General features: G+C 41.4%; 1 protein-coding gene across 5 annotated transcripts in view; it reads left to right on the top strand.

Moving 5' to 3' along the window:
• Positions 1-22073, top strand: part of ECPAS (Ecm29 proteasome adaptor and scaffold) — a 107857-nt gene that overhangs the window by 78049 nt on the left and 7735 nt on the right. For all 5 annotated transcript variants that reach the window (XM_055579313.1, XM_055579312.1, XM_055579309.1 and 2 more), the window contains 19 exons: positions 835-949; positions 1512-1580; positions 2300-2417; positions 2701-2868; positions 6680-6759; positions 7479-7584; positions 8368-8415; positions 9513-9634; positions 11221-11371; positions 13105-13170; positions 14483-14572; positions 15325-15391; positions 16084-16175; positions 16255-16321; positions 16555-16746; positions 17641-17849; positions 18699-18742; positions 18841-19033; positions 20563-20701. In XM_055579313.1, the coding sequence (XP_055435288.1) occupies positions 835-949; positions 1512-1580; positions 2300-2417; positions 2701-2868; positions 6680-6759; positions 7479-7584; positions 8368-8415; positions 9513-9634; positions 11221-11371; positions 13105-13170; positions 14483-14572; positions 15325-15391; positions 16084-16175; positions 16255-16321; positions 16555-16746; positions 17641-17849; positions 18699-18742; positions 18841-19033; positions 20563-20701 (2136 nt within the window). The remainder of the gene's footprint in view (positions 1-834; positions 950-1511; positions 1581-2299; positions 2418-2700; positions 2869-6679; positions 6760-7478; positions 7585-8367; positions 8416-9512; positions 9635-11220; positions 11372-13104; positions 13171-14482; positions 14573-15324; positions 15392-16083; positions 16176-16254; positions 16322-16554; positions 16747-17640; positions 17850-18698; positions 18743-18840; positions 19034-20562; positions 20702-22073) is intronic.

Here is a 22073-nt window from a genome sequence, read left to right as displayed (position 1 = left end):
TGTGTTAATTGCTCCGCTGTGTCCAACTGTTTGCAACCCCATGTACTGTAGCCTGCCAAGCTCCCCTGCTCATGGTATTCTCCAGGCGAGAATACTAGAGTGGGTTGCCATGCCCTCCTCCAAGGTATTTTCCTGACCCAGGGATCAAACCCACATCCCTTGCATCTCTTATGTCTCCTGCATTGGCAGGCAGGTTCTTTACTATAGCGCCACCTGAGAAGCCCATTAATTTTATTCATTAATGAATCATTTATTCATTAATGAATCATTTATTCATTAGATCAGTTTTGCATTTGAAAGTGGAGCCGAGGCTATCTTTAACATTCGTAGCTTCTACTAAATAATAGCTTTCTTCTACTTAGGATTCATTTTTTCCCTTTGTGATTTAAGCTAGGAGAGGGTGCAAATATATGTGTTAGATATTTAAATAGTAGCTTTGTTTTATAAATTGTTTTAAACATGTGATACAATATTGAGCTTTCATTTATAAATTACCCGTGGGTTCTCCTGATATGGATTGTGTCTCGTGTGTGCACCTTGCATCCGCTGACTGTTGGTCACTGTGCTCTGCCCACTGAGGCCCAGCAGGGTTGGCTTGATTGGTGAGTTGGATATTGTGTGAATGCAGTTCTCGTTTACAGGGACTTGGCTGGTGTCCTGTCCACTCAGATGATTTAATACATTTTTTTAACAAAATAGGTTGATGGTATTTTCGTATCTTTGCTTTGATATCATTTTTGGTTAATGTTACAGGTTTATTAAAGTTTTTTTCACTTGATGGCTAGAGAACAAATTTTTCTTAAAAGAATATTGTTTTGTCTGACTTTTGTGTAGAACTGAGCCAGGATGTTGCCTCAAAAGGCCTTGGGTTGGTGTATGAATTGGGCAATGAACAAGATCAACAGGAATTGGTTTCCACTCTTGTAGAAACACTGATGACTGGCAAAAGGTACAGTGAACTTGAAAACTTCAGATTTGAACACGCAGGGCAAGTTTTGTACATACCAAGAATATGCAGTGAAAGAAGGAAAGTTCAGCTTTTGATTTTCCTGTTTATTAAGCCTTTTCGAAATTGCAGGTCATTAGCTACTATGCTGTGGACAGCAGTTTAATTATCCAGTGTATACTGTTTAGAAAGTAAGCTAAATTACTGTTTACAAACATGCCAATAACTCAGGCTTTGAAAACTGAATGATCTTGGGACAGGTAAAGCATTGGATTACAGAAGTACCATAATTATGATTGGCTAAACGGAAATGAAGACAGGAAAGAGGACTTGCATATCCTGCACAGTCTGATCTGTGAAGATAATCTATTTGTTCTTCCTAGACTTTATTTTACAGAATTCTCAGGCTAATGGGAAGGGCAAGTTGGCTTTTACATCTTGCTCACTGTAGATACTTAATAGGGAATTTGATTTTATCAGTTTACAGTTGAAATGTTTACATTAGTTGAATGGCAGTATGAAAATTTTGAGGCTTATGTAAATTCTTGCTGTTGTTTTCGTTTAGAGCTAAACATGAAGTTTCCGGAGAGACAGTGGTGTTTCAGGGAGGAAGCCTTGGCAAAACCCCCGACGGGTAAGTGTGCCAGATCCACCCATCGTTGGAGACGCCTTCCGTCCAGTGGAGAGGACACTCACCAAGTTGATTTCCAGCCTCGTGGGAAGTGTTGTGTGTTAGCGGAAGAAGACCCTTCAAAGAAAAGTTACCGCATAGTTTTTTAGATTCAGTTTCCTGGAAACCAGACTGAGATGGAACTCTGTGTGCTGGAATTGATTGAAGGGGACCCCGGGGTCCTCACCTGGGGAGTGAGGGGTCAGGACGCGGCCAGGAGCCAAGAAGGAGCTGAAGTGCTGCCCATATTTACGAGGTCCTGACCCATCAAGGAGCCCGGGACTGGACTGGGAGGGCGATTCAAAAAAGTTCGTATCACTCTAGCTTAGAAAAGATGGCGGGAAGACAGAAGTTGTCTTCAGACGGCTTTGTCAGGATCCACAGACTTTGGTGCACAGTGTACTGAAGGATTATCGCTGCCTCGGAGGTGATGAGGGCTCCACCCGCACGGGCATTGTACGTGCCTTAGGTCATTCACCAGCTGTTGCTGAGAACTGAATTAGGCGACTTCTTAGTTTCTCTTCACCCTGGTTCTCTGCCTGTGTGGTAAAGAGATAACTCAATATTGGAAATTTAGTGAAACTGTAATTTTAAAATGTCCTAGTAATATTGGTAGTGTAGTTTTTGTTAGACAGGAGGTTGAGAAATACATTACTGTGTACTTTTTGGTTCTTGTTTTCAAGCCAGGGCCTCTCTACTTATAAGGAGCTCTGTTCTCTGGCAAGTGATCTTAGTCAGCCGGATCTGGTGTATAAATTTATGAATCTAGCCAACCATCATGCGATGTGGAACTCGAGGAAGGTAAGTGGCTGTTGCCCAACAGTTTTATTTTTTTTCTTCCCTTCAAATCAAACCCACCTCACTGGCAGACGGTGACAGTTGATAACACAGGGTGTTTTGTACAAGTCTGGTGAGAGAGCTCTGTCCCACCCCAGCGCTGGTACCGTATTGATACTGGACACTCAGCAAATCAGGATGTCTTCAGCGACAAGGCTAGGAGGGAAAATTTTGTGGTATTTAATGTGTTAATATTTTATTGCAATAGGTGTGTCTGAACCACTTCATCTTGCTACTGTCTTTTTAGGGTGCTGCTTTTGGTTTTAATGTAATTGCTACCAGAGCTGGAGAACAGCTGGCTCCTTTCCTGCCTCAGCTAGTTCCGCGTCTTTATCGTTACCAGTTTGATCCCAACCTTGGCATTCGACAGGCCATGACAAGTATTTGGAATGCACTGGTCACTGACAAGTCAATGGTAAGTATCTGTGAACCCTTGTCCCAGATTACAGGCGGGATGTAAACCCAGGCTTACCTTCCTTTCTTCTCTGTATACCTGTTTGTTTAAACAAATAGACTTTGTTTCATCTTTTTGCTTTCTTCCTCCTTTCAAGGTACCAAAGATGCTCATGGCAACATTTACTGAAACCTCAAAAATAGAAGTAATGAAATGTCTAGTGGGAGGATGGCTAAGGAACTGGCAGTGTATCCACACCAGTGAAAGCTGTGTCAATAGCACTGATGAGGTGGAGATCAGGAGGTGGATGAGGAAGCAGCAGTTACCCTGTTTGGCTGCTTCTCGTATTCTCTCGCATTGTTAGATACTAGGATTTCTCAGGACTTGCCTCTGAGTACCTTTTTCTCTCTCCACTTTCTCCTTTGAGATGAGCTCTCAGGTCCAGGGCTTGTAAATGTCACCTTGATTGTGATGGTTCCCAGTCTTATTCTTCTGACCCAGGCACGACTTATGTTCCTGACTTGTATTGCTATATCTCACTGCCTGCTTGACATTGTCACTTGGATGTCATTTCAAGATATGTTAGACATAACACGTTCAGAACAGGACTTAAGAAAAACGGCCTTCCCTTGGGACTTCCCCAGAGGTCCAGTGGTTAAGACACTGTGCTTCCACTGCAGGGGATGCGGGTTTGATCCCTGTTCTGGGAACCAAGATCCCACATGCCACGTGGCCAAAAACAAAAACCATCACAGCCTTCCCGCTCTCTTCTTCTATGTTCATTTCCCCAAGCTGCAAAACTGGGCGGCATCTTGGTTGTTGTCTGTCTCATCCGACCCTCAGTTGAATCTAGTAGCAAATTCTGTTCATTCTTCTTCCAAGGTATTTCTTTCTTTCTTTTTTTTATTTTGACTTCACAGTGTGGTTTGCAGGCTCTTAGCTCCCTGACCGGGAATCGAACCCGAGCCCGTGGCAGTGAAAGCACTGAGTCTTAACCACTGGACTGCCATGGAATTCCCTGCAAAATGTTTCTTGAATCTACTCTCTTTTTTTCCTAGTTCTTCCCTAATGAATACGTTGTCATCTTTTCTATTTGCCCTCCTTCATTGACTTACCAGCAGTAAAAGTGATTTTTAAAAATGCAAATTGGATTGTGTTTTGGGTTGAGATCCTTTGGTGGCTTCCTAGATCACTTTATTTTTTATTGATTTATCTTTTCAAGCAGATAACATTTTATTTTAGCTGCTGTTTTTCCAAGGATGGGAGTAGGTCAGAGAGCGTTCCATGTGAAAAACATGAAAATATCATGGGTTGAAGGATATAGTTTCCTTCTGTTATTGATTATTAATGTATTATTATTTATTATTATTCCATTATGATCAAACACATTTTGTATGATTTCAGTCCTTTTAAATGTTTTGAAACACTTCATGACCTTGCAAGTAGTGACCCTGGAGAATGTTCCATGTATACTTTGGAAGAATTTGCAGTCTGCTGTTATTGAAAAGAAAATGTTCCATAAACGTCTGTTGGATTTAGGTAGTTTATCATGCTGTTGATCTCCTGTCTAGTTGTTCTTTTTTTCTGTTTTGTATTTCTTTAAAAAATTTTTTAAATTTATTTTCAGTTGGAGGGTAATTAGTTTACAAGATTGTGCTGGTTTCTCCTGTCAGCAGCATAGATCAGCCATAGGTATACGTATGTCCCCTCCCTCTTGAAACGTCCTCCTACCTCCCATCCCTTCCCACCTCTCTAGGTTGTCAGGGAGCACCGAGTTGAGCTCCCTGTGTCATACAGCAAATCCTAGTTCAGTTAAACAAACCCCACGACCCTTACCATGTCTTTCCATCCCTAAGCACGATGTTGCCCGTTCCTCTCTCTCGTGTCTGGTGCTGGAAGGCACTGGAGGGTTTCCCTCTGAGGGTTCGACGAGTTCTGTATGCTCTAGGAGAGTACTTGGTACAGATGAGTCAGCCGAGATCGCGTAGGCTGAGTTCAGGGCCCAGGCCAAGGCTCTTGAGATGTGAGTGTCATCTCTGTGCATGGAAGGTAAAGCCACAGGTGTGGATGAGATCACTGGAGGCTGTCTAGATCCATGGGCTTAGAAAGGCATTAGTTTCTTTACTCTTAGATGAATTATTCCCTTCCTCTCTTGGTTTTCTTGCATATCAGTGAGGATAACAAAACCTCTCTTACCTATGAGAGTAAAAGTGGAAAAGCCATAAGTTTTGAAGTTCTGTTATTGTTGTTTACTTGCTAAGTCCTGTCCAACTCTGTGACCCCACGGACTGCAGCATGCCAGGCTCCTCTCTCCTCTACTTTCTTCCAGAGTTTGCTCAGATTTGTGTCCGTTGAGTCAGTGATGCTATCTAATCATCTCATCCTCTGCTGCCTCCTTCTCTTTCTGCCTTCCCCGCATCAGGGTCTTTTTCAGTGAATCGGCTCTTTATATCAGGTGGCCAAAGTTTTGGAGCTTCAGCTTTAGCACCAGTCGTTCCAATGAATATTCAGGGTTGATATTCTTTAGGATTGACTGGTTTGGTCTCCTTGCTGTCCAAGGGACTCAAGAATCTTCTCCTGCAGCACAATTTGAAAGCATCAGTTCTTGGGTGGTTTGCCTTCTATATGGTCCAACTCTCACATCTGTACATGACTACTGGAAAAACCATAGCTTTGAGTATACTGACTGATGTTTGCAAAGTGATAATCTCTGCCTTTTAGTATGCTGTCTAGATTTGTCATAGCTTTCCTTCCAAGGAGCAAGTGTCTTTTAATTTCATGGCTGTGGTCACCATCCACAGTGACTTTGGAGCTCAAGGAAATAAAATCTGTCATTGCTTCTGCTTTTTCCCTCTTCTTTTTTGCCATGAAGTGAGGGGACTGGTTGCCATGATCTTAGTTTTTTGAATGTTGAGTTTCAAGCCAGCTTTTTCACTCACCTCTTTTACCTTCATCAAGAGGCTCTTTGGTTCCTCTTCACTTTCTGCCATTAGGGTGGTGTCATCTGCATATCTGAGGTTACTGATATTTCTCCCAGCAGTCTTGATTCCAGCTCGTGATTCATCCAGCCTGGCATTTCACATGATGTGCTCTGCATATAAGTTGAATAAGCAGGGTAACGATATACAGCCTTGTCGTATTCCATTCCCAGTTTTGAATCAGTCAGTCAAAGTCAATCTGCTATCAGTGTGTTGTTATTATCAAATGGAGAAGTGTATAGCAAAGCTAAAAGGTTAAATTCATCTTCATTCCGAACAATCAGATCCTTCTTCATGTGCCAGACACTGTGCGAGGTGCCAGGGAGGCAAACACAAGTGAGATGCTGTCCCTGCTCTTGAGGTCTCAGTGTGAAGGGGCAGGACCGTGACCGTGCCGGCTGATATGATGCACCTAAGCAGGTGCCGTGGGCATATGGGGCAGATAGATGATTCTTGTCTGTGAAGGTGATGCCTGATTTGAATCTTGGAGAAATAGAAGTTAGCCAGGCGAGTAGGTGATAGAAGAGCTCGAGGTGATATGTGCCAGGAAGTGGAGGTGAATGGAAGTGAGATAGGACCTGAGACCGTGGGAGCCAGAGAGTCGCAGGAGGTCTTCATATGCGTACTTGGGTGATTGGACTTTATTATCACACACTGAGGAAAATAAGAGATCGTGCTTGCATTTTAAGATGATCGGTTGGGCAGCTTTTAGCAACCAAAGTGGGGAGAGAGTTGTGGACTGAAAGGCCTAGAGAGACACTTAGGCTGTTACATATAGAAACAGAGTGTGGTAGAGATGCATCATTTGATTATTGATGGATTTTGAATTTTTAATTTTATCCTACTATCATTAGGTGGATAAGTATTTGAAGGAAATTCTTCAAGATTTGGTTAAGAATCTAACCAGCAACATGTGGCGAGTTCGAGAATCCAGGTATCATTTTTGGAAATAAAACTAGTCAAAACTGCATTTTTTTCCCCTTCAAATTTCCAAGTTTTATACCTTGTGCAAAAAGAATGCGTTAAAACCACTAAAAAGCATATTTCTGGTTGGGTTAGATCATTAATAACATTTAAGCTATATGGTTTTTAAGTATTTAAGCTATATGGTATTTAAGCCAGTGGTTTTCCTAAGTTGTCTTAGTTTTTCTAAGTATGATTTATTGGTTTGGCCAAAGTTTGTTCAGATTTTTCCATGCCACCATACTGAAAAACCTGAACGAACTTTTTGGCCAGCCTGATTAAAGTAGAAGATCACTTGTTAAATTAGACATCAGGGTACGTTTATATAGTCTCATAACTTTGTAGGGTAGCATTTATTTATCCATAAATAATTTAGGTCTACTCAGTGTCTGCCACGTGCTTGGTAGTGTGTGCTAGGCTCTGGAAGTGTATTGCTAAGTGAAAAATGATGATGTGTCATCTGAAAGAGATTATATTAGAGTTGTGGGACACAGACATTTGATGGTTGTAAATGCCTTATGCCTGTGGTATATCAGGCATCACAGGGAGAGTACGCAGACCTATCTTGGAGTAAAGAGGTTAAGAGTGCAGGTATAGGCAGAAACCATATTCTTATCTGATATGAATATTTTGTAGTAAAAGACTGAGCTTTTTTGATCATATATTTGAAACCAAATTGTTTATTTTCAGCTGCTTAGCTCTGAATGATTTATTAAGAGGAAGACCCCTAGATGACATCATTGATAAACTTCCAGAAATTTGGGAAACCCTCTTTAGAGTACAAGATGATATAAAGGTACTGTATAAATAAACCTGCATTTATTTGTAGACTAGCAGAAATTGGAATTGTTAAGATATGTGTGTTACATATTTCAAAATTCAGTATCCATACAATTTTTTAGAAGACCAGAATTTTTTGAATTTTCCTCCAAAGTTTCAGTCTTGATCTGTCTGTGAAGTGGTAAGGTTAGGTATCTTTAGGTCTAAATTTAATTACCTTTTTTTTAAAAATAAAGGGTAGCTACTGCTTGATTTTCTTTCAGTAGAGATCTTGCGATGCTATTGATGAAGGACAAATAATAGTTTAGAAATAATCCAATATAACTCTACTTTGATCAGTTTCACAAGTTGGATCAGTCATTCCCAAATAATGTGTCCAGTTTTTCTCTGAATTTTGCCTTCGCAATCTAAATTTTAGATTTTTCAATCTTACAGTTAAAATTAGATGCTTCTTTTTTTTTCTTTATTCATCAGAGATTTTTTAGGTTTTTGAGAATCTTCACATACATCTTCACACAGTTGCTTTTATAATCAATTTAGTTTCTAAACTGTTATATTTAATATCCATATTTTTGTATGATCAAAATAGGTTGTATCTAATTTAAAAAATAATAGTCCCTCATGGTAATATTCTCCTTGATGGGCACAGAGCCTAGAGAAAGACTGTTTTTACTTGTTAATGAAAGTAGGGTTTTTCATCAGTTTGTGTAGATTTGAAGGCAGTTTAAATGCACGTTTGGGGGTAGATGAGATAGAAACTCTGACTTGTATGATATCAGACTTCTCTTTTTTTTTTTAGGAATCTGTACGAAAAGCAGCAGAACTAGCTCTGAAAACTCTGAGCAAGGTGAAAACTCTTAATCTTTTACTGGGGGTGAAGTGGGGCAGGATTCTATGTGACAATAAAAATAATGACGATTTTTTGTCATATAAAGTGACATTTAGTTGCATTGTAATTGACTTCATGTTACAGTCTACTGTTCTTAACAATGAATGGAAAAGTGAAAGAAAGTGAAAGTCACTCAGTCGTGTGCCAACTCTTTGCAAACCCGTGGGCTGTAGTCCATGGAATTCTCTAGGCCAGAATACTGGAGTGGGTAGCCTTTCCCTTCTCCAGGGGATCTTCCCAGCCTCGGGATTGAACCCAGGTCTCCTGCATTGCAGGCGAATTCGAATTCGTTACCAGCTGAGCCACGAGGGAGGCCCAGTGAATGGGAAACTGGGTGCTATGACATTAGAATACGAGTATTTTTAACAAAGTTATCTCTGGGCTCTTTAAATGGTCGGCTCCTCTGGGCCTTTATATAAGATATGACTTTCTCTTGACTCTGAAGCACACATGACATTTAGATCAAGCATCTGTTCTCTTCATTATTGCTCTGTTTATGTGTTAACCTGCCTTTCATAGTTAAGAGGTTGGCAGCCTTTTTGAAACTAGTTTCCCATTTGCATTTTGTTTTGTGGTGTATCAGGGCTTCTAATGTGTTCTAGCTGTATATGCCTTGCTGTAAGTCACATTATTAGTACGTAGTAAAACTGGGTTTTAAACCCAGGTGTTTCTCCTTCCACATTTGTGTTCTTGACTTCTGTGCTATGCTGCCGCCCAAGGTTATTGATGATCATCATAGTGACAGTACCTTAAGCCTCTTCAGAGTGCTTTCTTAAATGGTTTCTCATTTCATCTTTAGCTGTTGCCTGTTTGACAAATTACAAGACCAAAGCTTAGAAAGTAAAATGTGTTACCAGATTTTCTGTTTAGTTATTGGCAGCCCTAGGATTCAACCCCAGATCACGAGGTCTTCGTTTTCTCTCTGTGGAATGGTAGAAAGTGCAGCATCACTTACTCTTTTCTGTGGCTGTAGGAAGTAGGAAGTGTTTTGTCAGATGAGTGCTTTATCAGATGAGGGTTCAGGTTCACTAATTTCTGTGCTCTTTGTCTGTGAGGTCTGTGTGAAAATGTGTGACCCTGCCAAGGGAGCAGCTGGCCAGAGAACCATTGCTGTCCTCCTGCCCTGCCTTCTGGACAAAGGAATGATGAGTCCTGTGACGGAAGTTCGAGCCCTCAGGTTTGAATCAGCTGATGAGATGAATATACTGGACTTACTGAGTTCTTAGCCATCCAGTAGAAATTGGATTTCTTCAAAGGTTAAGATTCTGAAACATGTGGAGAAGGGAGTTGAGGAGAATCCATTGGGGTGACCCAAGAGTGTGTGTGAGAAGTGGCGAGTCAGAACATTTTTGCAGAGACATTCTCTTGGGAGCCTTGCTTCCGCCCAGCGTTCTGCACCCTGCCTCAGCCTTGAGGGCGGTGTGCTCTTTTCTCGTCACTGGCCTCTGCCCCCAGCAGGCACATCTTGTTATGCCTCTGTTAAGCAAGGTCTTGGGAAGCTTGCTTGTTGATTATATTACTTAGTAACATTTCACCGATTATTAGATTTAAAATAAGCTGTTTACTACCTGTGAAATATTCAAGAAACAAGTATTTAGATCTATACGGCTCTTCTAAGTTAAAGTCAGTAGTGAAAGATTCTAGTTTCGTTTTTTTTTTTAAGCTAGAATACTATCTAGAAACTTCATGAATTCCATTTTTATTTCACTCTTTATATTAGATCAAATTAATAGTATCAACACTCTTTTGTGGTAATCAAGTAGTTGGTTTGGGAAAGTTCTTTTTAGAAGGATTCAGCTAAGAGATGCAGAGGAATGATAAAATTAGGATACCACCATTTTGCCGTCATCAGTAAGATGACCCAGCTAATGATCGTAAGTGGCTCTGATTCCACTGGTGAAAGGCTGATGGGGAGAATTACAATGGATGGTTGGTTTGTGCTGACCAAACTTCAACCCTCTGATCACTCTTTAAGAGCACAGAAAAAGATAAGCATCCTAATGTGATGGGATAGGACATGACAGACCATCTGTGAAAGATTCTTATTTTAAAAAAAATTTGAATTAAACTTGATTTAGCCTACAGATCTGTATAAGCTACAGAGGAACATGTTAAGTGATACCATCAGAATACGATCAGTGAGGACAAATAAGTTATAAGAAAAAAAGAGGAAGGAGGGCACTGTGAAAAAAGATTCAGGAAATGCAGTAAATTGCAGTGTGTGGATGGACTCTGGATTCAATTCCGTCAAACCAGCTCTTAAGGACATTTGTGAAACCATCAGGGAAATTTGGATATTAGATGATAATGAAAAGAATTCTTAATATTTTTGGGGTGTGAAATGGTATTTTGATGATGATAAAGAGTCCCTCTCTCTTGGTGACACGTAGTGAAGTTAAGTTAGGGATTATGCTTCAAAATACTACGACGGCAGGGGTAAAAAATATATGTGTGATCTGTATGTATGGTGGATGGATGTATAAGTGAGACGGGATTGGCCAAAGGTTATTAATTGTTGAACTGAGTGGAGAATATAATAGAATTTCATTTATGATCCTCTCTGCTTTCATACATGCGTGAAATTTTCTTTAATCAAAAGTAGAAATAAAACCCAGAAAAACAACACAGAGCTAAGACCAGGCTCTGAACCCAAGGGAGTATGTTCCTTAACGCAGGTAACTGCAGGATATCCTCATGATTAGACTTGTAGGGCTTCTTCCTTTTGTTAAAAGAACTCAAGAGTTGTGTTTTGTGTGTCTGTAGTATCAACACCCTGGTGAAGATCAGCAAAAGTGCAGGAGCCATGTTGAAGCCACATGCGCCAAAACTCATCCCAGCTCTGCTGGAGTCCCTAAGTGTATTGGAGCCCCAAGTTCTCAATTATTTGAGCCTCCGGGCTACAGACCAAGAAAAGGTGAGTTGACAGTACAAGTGTATTGATAATTATTGTGAAGGGAGAGCCCTGTTAAGATACTGAATAGGTCCTCCAGGGTCCTTGGTCAAACTTCACAACTCAAATGATACTTTCAACACTCTTGAAACAACTTGACTCCTATAACCACATGCAGTGTTTTTTTAGTAATGGGGTGGGCAGGGAGAGGACTCATATACTATTATGTGAAGTGAGTGAAAAATGACACTTCTATCCAAAAAAACACATCAGTGCATTTATTTAACAGAGTTTTTGGTACATGTTTGTTTATTTTTTAGGGGTTAAGTCTACACCCTCTGAGTCTTTTTCTATGAACCATTCTTGCTCTACAAGTCAAGAGGATGTCTAGCTAGACTTTGGCATGGTTCAAAAGTATTTTGCTTTTTTAGGTATACTATAGTTCCCTAGTCTCTTAATCAGAGTTGTGGGTTTTTTTTTTTCTTTAAATTACAGATGAAATATATTTAATGTGAAAAATGAAAGCAACACAGAAGTGTAGAAAGTATTCCCCTAGGAGTCCCCTCTTCTCTGGCAGCACAGTGTCGTTCCTGAGGACACGCTGTCAGCAGTTCCCTGTGTCTTCTTTCAAGTTCTTTTGTAGTCACGGGCTACAAAATCAACAAACACAGTAATTTAGAAATAGAATCAAGCTACAAACGTTGTTCTGCAACTTGATTTGTGTTTTTAACAAAATACCATGTGTGTGTGTCGATCCGTTTCATTCTTTTTAGTGCGTGTGTAGTGTTCTATAGTGAGGTTGTTTTGAACTTTTGTGTGGGAGATTTTATAATATCAAAAGTTACAAATGTTCTGTTTTCTCCACGTCTGTGCCAGCACTGAATAATATCAGTCTGATAAGAATCTCATTCTAATTTGCAGTTTCCTGTTATTAGTGTTGTCCATTGTCTTTTCATATTTTGTTAGCCATCTGTATTTATTTTGTGAGTTGTATTGTTTCTTTTCCGTGTTTATTTTTCACTTGTTTATATTTTTGCATTTGTCTTTGTTAGAACTATCAAGCTCCTGTCATATGATTGTAAAAGCTTTCTCTCAGTTCAGTGTTTGGTTTTTAACTCACCTAAACTGTTCTCTTCTCATTCCCTTTGCCTCTGATACTGCTCTTTCTTCTTCGGTCATTCTTCCCTCTTTCAGCAGTAATCTTGCCCTTTCCTGTGTTCCCACCTAATAAGTGTTGAGAATGAAAAAACGTGAATTATAGTTCAGACTTTGCAGCCGTAGGCAAGTCACTTCTGTGTGCCCAATTTTTCTTGTTTATTATGTCTGGATAGTGTCAGCCTCTCCTGCTCCCTAGTTCTTGGACTAAAATACCACATGAGGGCCCTTTCCATAGTTAAAGGAAAACATGTATAAAAATTAAAAATCATGTCTTAGATGGAAAATTATTTAATCTACTTACTTACTGGATGGAAAACCTGAGGCTCCAGAAGGCTGGATAACTTGCTCAGAGCCATACTGGGGTGTGTTCTAGCTGTGGTTAATACTGAACTGTCGTCTGCATGTCTAACCTGTGATGAGATGCTGCCTTTACATATCTATGGTTGAATGCAGGACCGAAGATGTTATTTAGACTTGTGTTTTAATTTGTTGTATCTGTATATTCTTTAAAAATATTTCTTAATTTGGCAGTCTCACCCAGTGGGAGTCTGCGGAGGTTCTTCTTAATTGATCGAATGCCCTTGTATTTGTGTTCTCAGGCTGCAATGGATAGTGCCCGACTCAGTGCTGCCAAATCCTCTCCCATGATGGAAACAATCAACATGGTCAGTGCCTCCTATAATGAGAACATTTGTTGGCTTACTTTAGAGGGTAGTGTTCAAAGTCTTCAGGTTCCAGTGCACTGAATGAACTAGAGATTTAAGGGACGAATCAAGCAGCTGTTGTGACTCTAGTTGTTTCTTAAGAATTCTTTTTTCTTCTCCTGTATTGCTAAAGGAACACATACTTTCCCCAATACTAGACTCCCATTAGCCCAGATTTGTCTTATGCAGGGAAACAATATATTAAAATATTTCCCTGTAAATCTGTATCTGTATATCTTTTGTCCTGCCTGTCTAAAGAAAGGTTCAGGTATTCCTCTCTGCCTGAGCACCGTCTTGGGGACCTAGGAAGTTGTAAGCTGGAAGTGTTCAGAGAAGTAGACAGCAGAAAAGGTAGGGAGAGAGAACTGAGCACCTTTGATAGGTTGTTCAGTTAAAGGAAGGGGATTTGCAGAAAAGAGCTGCTTGGCACCAAGTTTCAAAGTTCCAGTGTTCGTGGAGTCGTAGATTAAGAGTCCCTAAGGTCACAAAAGCCGACTCTCCTGTGCCTGCCCTGGAGTGGTTAACTGAGAACTCAGGAGCTACTGGAAATTGTGGTGCTAGGCAGATCGCAAGATTAGACAAGAGAAGAAATTCTTCTAGCGCTTACTGGGGAATTATTATCAAAATTTGGTGTAAAGATGTTATATTTTAGTTGGATGATGGGGGAAGAAAGCTTAAAGAAATAGAAATAGTTAGCAAACTTCTTATAGATGTGTTCATCAGTAATAGAATGTAGTGGTTACACTTTCAAAAGAACAGTATCACAAATTCAGCCTAAGAAGTCAACTTTAATAAGATGGCTTGGTAGGGCAGGCCTCCTGAAGAAGGTCGGTTTTAATCTGGATTGATAAAGAGGAAGTAGACCCAGAGAGATCCTTTCTTCTTGGGTGCTCATTATTTATTTTCTCCTTTATAAATTGGTGCTTTTTATTATTTTTTGTTTCTAATGTTGAACCACTGATAAATGGCTTTCTTGTGTGTAGTATAATGGTGGTTTTAACACTGAAATTAGAGCAAAATCAAACCAGTAGTTTTTCAGCTTCATGTCAAAACCAGTCGGGTGCATAGTTGACGTGGGCAGTTTTCTTGGGGGAAGGGGTGTGGCTAGTTCCCTGACCAGGGATCAAACCTGCTCCCTCTGCAGTGGAAGCTCAGAGTCTTCACCACTGGACCACCAGGGAAGTCCCGGGCAGTTTTTAATTGAAGATGTGATACTGACTGACTGACTGACTTATTTCCTTAAGTTAACTTTATATTTATTCTCTTCCCAAAGTGCCTGCAATATCTTGATGTGTCAGTGCTGGGTGAGCTAGTTCCTAGATTATGTGAACTGATCAGAAGCGGTGTAGGTCTTGGAACCAAGGTAAGCAAGTGTATTTTTTACCAGAGAAATTTGCATCTTCTTTAGTTTGGGCCACAAACATAGAATAGACGTCATGTGTGAAATACATTTTTTTTTCCCTTAAAACCTAATACTATTTTACATTAACTATTTTGTTTCTGTGACTGCATTAGTAACTTAAAACATGTAACTCACTCAGAATATAAAACATGTGACTTACTCAGTAAATATCGTCTCCTCTGTCCACGGGAATTCTCCAGGCAAGGATACTGGGGTGGGTTGCCTTCTGGTCTCTCTATGTGCTTACACAGTGCCCTCTCTAATGGCCACATTATTCTCTTGTGTGGCTGGAACAGCATTTATTTTAACCCATCAAGGAACATCTGATTGGTTTTCAGTTCTTTTGATTCTCCACAAAGCACTGTGATGAATGTCCTTGGACACATCTGAAGCTACTTCCTTTGGTTAAATTCCTAGAACTGGAAATGTTAAAACAAGAATGGATGGGGTGGCAGGTTGCTCTCCCCAGAGATCATGTGAGTCTGCTCCTCACTTGCAGTGTATGAGAGCAGTGTGCATTTGTGCAGCAAAGGTTCCTGCTGGAAGTCTTGAAGAAAATCTTCATGTTAGTAATTTAAAGTAAGAGTTTTTCCTAGATGGTCTCTTGGAGGGGCTGTTAGGCTTTGCATATTTCTTTAAATCCCTGACTCCTAAAACAGAGTTTGATAGAACACTGACATCAGACTTAGACGTGTGCCTCTGTGACCCTGCAGGGAGGCTGCGCCAGTGTCGTTGTGTCACTGACCACTCAGTGTCCCCAGGACCTAACGCCGCACTCGGGTGAGTTTGTCCAAACCATGTGGGCGATGCGTCCGTATGGCCATGTCTAGTGTGACAAGGTTTTAAATGGAAAAAGAACGGTCATTGAGCCACGCTTGAGATACTGTGTACTTATTCCCTCAAGCTCCCCTGCCTCTGCCTTTATCTCTCTTTGCAAGAGGTACAAGATGATCAAGTTTAGCACATTTTCACGGGTTTACAGATTTTATTTCTTGCTGGTATAAGGAGGTGAAAGTATCTCCTCTTCTGTAGGATTTGTAATTTTACATCAACACTTTTATCTTCTTGGATTGATTTCCAGGTGGGCTGATGGACTTGTACAAAAGTACCTCAGTCTCATTTTTGCAGCTTTCCCCCCAGTATTCTAGACACAGATTATTATTTGTTTACTTTTATTTCTTGGGCACAGTGTGCCATCTGCAGGATCCTAGTTCCCCCTGGTACCTCCTGCATTGGAAGCACAGATTCTTAACCGCTGGACTGCCAGGGAAGTCCTGATGCAGTTTAATTTTTAATTTTACACCAAGCAAAGAGAAGCAAATGGATAGTACAGATGTAATGTGCAAGGGCTCTAGGCTACCATGGAATAAATCAGATACTAACTACAGGTTTAAGTTTTGTTTGGGTCCTGGGAACAGAGCAGAGCGTTCGGTCAACCAGGTGTCAAGATTTTCCTCCTTTGTTTGTGCCAGGTAAACTCATGAGTGCTTTGCTTAGTGGCCTGACTGATCGGAACAGTGTAATTCAGAAATCCTGTGCATTTGCCATGGGCCATTTAGTTCGGGTGAGTTGAATTTCTTACTTAGTTAAATAAGTATAGTGGCATAATTATAGAGAAATGACTGGGATCGTTTCTCTTCCAGACCTCACGGGATAGCAGCACTGAGAAACTCCTGCAGAAGCTCAACGGCTGGTATATGGAGAAAGAAGGTGCCTTTCTTTTCCTACTTCAGTTACTGTTAATTTAGATGTAAACAGCCTGATGAAACAGGACAAATCAGGTCTTACCCTTTCTGATTTTATGTGCTCTGCGAGGAACACTGCTGGTTGATTTTACTGGTTTGGTTTGTTGTGGTACAAGTCCTGCAGTGGTCTGTTTCAGCCAGTTACTCTTAAAGACAGTACGTGTCATGAAGATTGTGGGCTTTTCTGCTTCTTTTTAGAACCCATCTACAAGACCTCTTGTGCTCTGACTATTCATGCTATTGGACGATACAGCCCCGATGTACTGAAGAACCATGCCAAAGAAGTTCTGCCTTTGGCATTCCTAGGCATGCATGAAATTGCTGATGAGGAGAAAGCAGAAAAAGAAGAATGTAACTTATGGACTGAAGTGTGGCAGGAGAATGTCCCTGGTTAGTAAACAGTGCCTATGAATTAAACTTGTTCCTTAAGAACCACAGTTGAAATTTATTTTTCTCTTTTTTTAAAAAAAACTTGTACTGGAGTATAGTTGAAATAAAATATTGTGTTAATTTCTGCTATACAGTGAAGTGAATCAGTTATACATACACCCCCTCTATTTTATATTCTTTTTCCATATAGGTCATTACAGAGTATTGAGTAGACTTCTCTGAGCTATACAGTAGGTTCTCATTAGTTATCTGTTTATATATAGTAGTATATATATATGTCAGTCCCAATCTCCCAATTACCCCTCCTGCCATACCCCTCCAGTAACCATAAGTTGATTTTCTGCATCCCATTGTTGGGATTTCTAGCTCACTTTTTATTTGCAAACTTCTGTAGTTACTTTTCCTGGCACCTTAACAGCGTGTGTCCCGTTGGGTTCTCAGCCTGTCCAAATCGCTGAGTTCTCAGGTTGGCGCTCAGAGCTCTTTTCTTTCCTCTCTCATTGCTGGCCATGTGAGAGAACAGAAACCGCCCTAACACAGCAGAACTTTGCTTATTTCAGTTGAGAGTGAACAGTGATTTTTCTGTTGCTCTGAGTAATGTTTTAGAGTAGTGCTTCTCCACTCTGCTTTTCACCTGGACCCACATTCATGGGTGACAGCCCACCTGTGGGTGCACCCAAGTCCATAAAGTCCTGCTGCTGTGAAGACTCCTCACACCCCTCGTCCCTTTCTCTTCCTTTGAGAGAGGGATGTGATGCAGTGTCACTGTTGAGTCACTGCTTTAAACTGATGTTCACGACTTTTATTCCAGACTTAGGGGAAAAAAAATCCATTAGTTTTGGGGGTTGTTTTGGTCACTTAAAAGTTGCTTTAATTTCGCTTTTCATAATCTAGGTTCCTTTGGCGGCATTCGGTTATACCTGCAGGAGTTGATTACCATTACCCAGAAGGCTTTACAGTCTCAGTCCTGGAAAATGAAAGCGCAGGGTGCAATTGCCATGGCGTCAATTGCAAAGCAAACCAGCTCCCTGGTACCTCCGTATCTGGGAATGATACTGACCGCATTACTACAAGGCCTAGCTGGAAGAACGTGGGCAGGAAAGGTAAAGGAACCATTCATGCCCAATTAACCTAAGGTATCCTTAAAGGATTATGACTTCATCCTTCACTTTTCATTTTCTATAAAAATTAAAATGCTGTTTTGTGGGACAAAAGATGGATGGTGTTTGTGAACCAGACAGATTTCCTAGGCAGTGGGAAGCCCTGGGTAAACTTTGATTAAATGTGGTATTTCATCAGAGTATAACCCACATGTCCTTGAATAGTGCACAGTAATGCTGGGGGTTGATTTTTATTTATCCTGTTCAACTTTCCAAGGTAAGGCTTAACCCAGGTGTTCATCCTTTTGTCCCTGTTGACCTCATGAGCAGACCATCAGGATTGGGCATATGTGAAATTGAGTGGCCAGGCCAGTGTGTCTAAACCCCCGAGTTCAGGATGCACGTCTCTGGGGCCTGTGAATTGGTCATTTTTTATAGACGTTGGTGGTAGGTTAACACAGTGACTGTATCGTGGTGAGCATGAGACTGTGGCATCATATATAGTCTGCTTGGCATGGTGGAAGCCCTGGTGGCCCATGCAGAGCTGTAAATGAAGTGGGGGCCTCAGAGTCAGAACCAGTTCTGATTCCATTGTTAATGCTTCTGCCTCTATGCCCTTGGGCAAGTCGGTTCTCTAGGCTTCACGCGGTGGAGATGAGGACAGTTATCCTGCTTCCATGGTCTGGAGAAAAACTCTGTGGTGTGCTCGTTAAACGAAAAGTGTGTTATCGATGTGGTGACTGGTTAATTTTTGTTGCCATAATTTTTAGATACTTCTGAGGTAGTTGTAGTCATGTGCAGAGAATGTAAATGACACATGGGTGCTTATCTTTTCCTCTTTCAACCCTTTAGGAAGAACTTTTGAAGGCCATTGCCTGTGTGGTGACAGCTTGCAGGTAAATGTTCCTTCAGTGAATCAGACGCCATTTCTTAAACTGAGCCAGAAAGCTGCAGCCTTTATTAATTGTTTGATGCTTTCGTGTGGGTCGTACAGTGCAGAGCTGGAGAAGCCTGTGCCCGGTCAGCCCAGCACAAATGAAATCCTGCAGGCTGTTCTGAAGGAGTGTGGCAGAGAGAACCCCAAGTACAAGATTGTAGCAATCAGTTGTGCAGGGGATGTCTTAAAGGCCACCAAAGAAGACAGATTCCAGGAGTTTGCCGACATCGTCATACCTCTCATCAAGAAGGTAATGCCTGCCCTCTTCTTTCAGGTCTCGTTTATAGTTTAAAAGATTTTTTTAAAAAAGGAAAAGATTTTCCTGTGTCCTCTTTGCACGTTTTATTAGGATTCATGTAGCTGCAAATTGCAGGAGATCCCAAAACATCATGGCTTTAAGCAAGACAGACGTTTGTCCTTCACATACTAGTTTTGGGAGTCTGGCTCTTTACAGCTCCCAGCTCTGCTATCCCTGGGCGGTGGCCACTGTCTTCACAGTCCACCGTGTGTCTGCGTTCCAAGCGGGTGATGGCAGAGGAGATGGAGAAAGAATGAAAGGTCAGAGTAGGCACATCAGATCTCTTTTAAGGGCAGCTCCTGGAAACTGTGGCAGGGCCTTTTCACTTCTCCCGTCGGTCAGTGCTTAGCCAGATGGCCATACCTGGCTGCAGATGAGGTTGCAAACAGTAATCTTCATTTTAGGTATCCATTTCCCCTCCATGGGATAATGGTGGAATTTTTTTTTTTTTTTTTCAACAAAGCAGAGGGCTTCCCTGGAAGTCCAGTGGTTTAAGACTCTGCACTTCAGTGCAGTGGGTATGGATTTGATCCCTGGTCAGGGAACTAAGATCCCACATGACATGTGGCATGGCCAAAAAAAAATAAAAAACAAAGCAGAAAGATGAGTTTATTGCAGAGATTTCATCCTGAGAGGCAAGAAACTTAGGGCTGCGGGACCAGTGAGTTCCTGAGTCTGGTGTTGGAGTGGACAAATAGTCTCTCTCCTGGTGGGAATGAGCTTTGCGTTGCAAGTCTGGGCAGCAGCCAGCCCAGGCATCCCAGAGTGAAGACAGGGAGCTCAGTGTGCCGCTGTTGACTGCCTTTGCTACAGATTGGGTGACTTTGATCAAAAATGGACCTTGATTTCTTTTGGATAATGAAGTTCTTGTTTTTAAAGGTTGGACACTGATTCAGAGAAAGAAGGGTATGGTTTACCAATTTTTTTTTTTTTTTTTTTTGGTGAAACACAAAATATTTTAAATAACATTTTTATTTGGTTTCTTGTGTTGCTGCTATTTTGCAGTTGTAAAAAAGTTGTTTAAATAATTTCTGTTACATACATAATGGTAGTGTATGGATTTGGGAGCCCTGTATTTTAAATGCATTATTTCACCAGCCAGCTGGACAAGTGACCTCCCAGCTTGTTTCCTTATCTTATAAAGACAGAGTTTGGATTTAGATCATTACCGAGTTCTTTCTCCTTTAATTCCATGACTGTAATGCCACCCTTTGTGTGTTGTGCTCAAAATACTATATATACAATAGGTTTTTTCACCTTTTCCCACAGAGTCCTTTACAGGATCACCCAAATTTATTGGAGAGATGTAGTCTTCCTGTTCAAAATTCTTTTAATGAATAGGGCGACCCATGGTAGAGAATTTAGCATTTAATTCCTGGTTAATATCTCATACTCTGGTACCCTGAATGTTTTAATAGTATACTTGTAACTTCAAAGAAAAAACAATTTTTAATTTGCTTTCTTTTTCTTTTGCCTTCCAGAACTCACCTGAAAGCACTGGAGTCCGGACTACCAAAAATGAAGATGAGGATGAGAAGGAGAAGGAGCTCCAGCTGGAATCTCTGCTGGGCGCCTTTGAGAGCCTGGGCAAAGCCTGGCCCCGCAGTGCGGAGACGCAGCGTAAGCAGCGGAGCCTGCGTTCCGAGGGGTGCTGCTGCAGTCAGGGGTCACCTCGTGAGAGCGGGGCGTCCTGTGTGACGCTTGAGAGCGGGGCGTCCTGTGTGACGCTTGAGAGCGGGGCGTCCTGTGTGACGCTTGAGAGCGGGGCGTCCTGTGTGACGCTTGAGAGCGGGGCGTCCTGTGTGACGCTTGAGAGCGGGGCGTCCTGTGTGACGCTTGAGAGCGGGGCGTCCTGTGTGACGCTTACAGCTGCCGTTTCCTGTGGGGCCTGACTGAGGAATAGAGAGGGCTGTCCAATATAAATGTTACTTCTGTGTTGACAAATAATCTCCTTGACTATTAATTTGGTATGGCTGCTGTAACATAGTCCTGCAGGCTGGGTGGCTTCCTTCCTCAAAGTCTGGAGACTAGAAGTCTGAGATCAAGATATCAACAGTGTTGAGGTTTCTTTTGGGCTCTTTCTCCTTGGCTTGTAAATGGCCCTCCATGTCTCTGTGTCCTAATGTTCTTATATCTTATATACCAGTCGTCTTGGATTAGGGCCCTAATGATCTCTTTGAAAACCGTCTCCCAGCACAGTCACATTCTGAGATACTTGGGGTTATTAGGACTTCAACATGTGAATTTGTGGGAAATGGCAACCCACTCCACTATTCTTACCTGGAGAATTCCAAGGACAGAGGAGCCTGTCAGACATGACTTAGCAACTAAACCACCATAACAACTGTGATACATTTTATGTAGATAATTTGACTATAAAAAGAATTCTGTTGGTCTTGTTTATGGCACTGTATTCTGAGAGATCCATGGAACTTATTAGTGGGGTCTCTCTGTCTCAAAATGAATGGCCTTGTTGCTCAACCTTCAATAAGCAAATGAAATCTGTCTACCTGAGAAACTCGTAATTTTCTGAGAGATTTGCAGAATTGAGCATAATCTTTCCAAGTGAAAAGTGAAAGTGAAAGTTGCTCAGCTGTGTCTGACTCTTTGTGACCCCATGGATATACAGTCCATGGAATTCTGCAGGCCAGAATACTGGAGTGGGTAGCCTTTCCCTTCTCCAGGGGATCTTCCCAACCCAGGGATCGAACCCAGGTCTCCTGCAATGCAGGCGGATTCTTTACTAGCTGAGCCACAAGGGAAACCCAAGAATACTGGAGTGGGTAGCCTATCCCTTCTCCAGCGGATCTTCCCACCCAGAAATTGAACCAGGGTCTCGCCTGTATTGCAGGTGGATTCTTTACCAACTGAGCTATCAGCGAAGGTTTAAATAAATAATAAACCTTTACTTGCGGGTTAGGTTGTAGTTAGTAGGAGTTTGCCTTGTATTGGTTCTTGCAGTGCATCCTACATCTGAATATTCCTGAATCTT

The sequence above is a fragment of the Bubalus kerabau genome, chromosome 4, assembly GCF_029407905.1.
Source record: "Bubalus kerabau isolate K-KA32 ecotype Philippines breed swamp buffalo chromosome 4, PCC_UOA_SB_1v2, whole genome shotgun sequence".
Classification (NCBI taxonomy): Eukaryota; Metazoa; Chordata; class Mammalia; order Artiodactyla; family Bovidae; genus Bubalus; species Bubalus kerabau.
The sequence above is the reverse complement of the archived record's forward strand: the minus strand, read 5'-3'. Positions and strand labels throughout refer to the sequence as shown.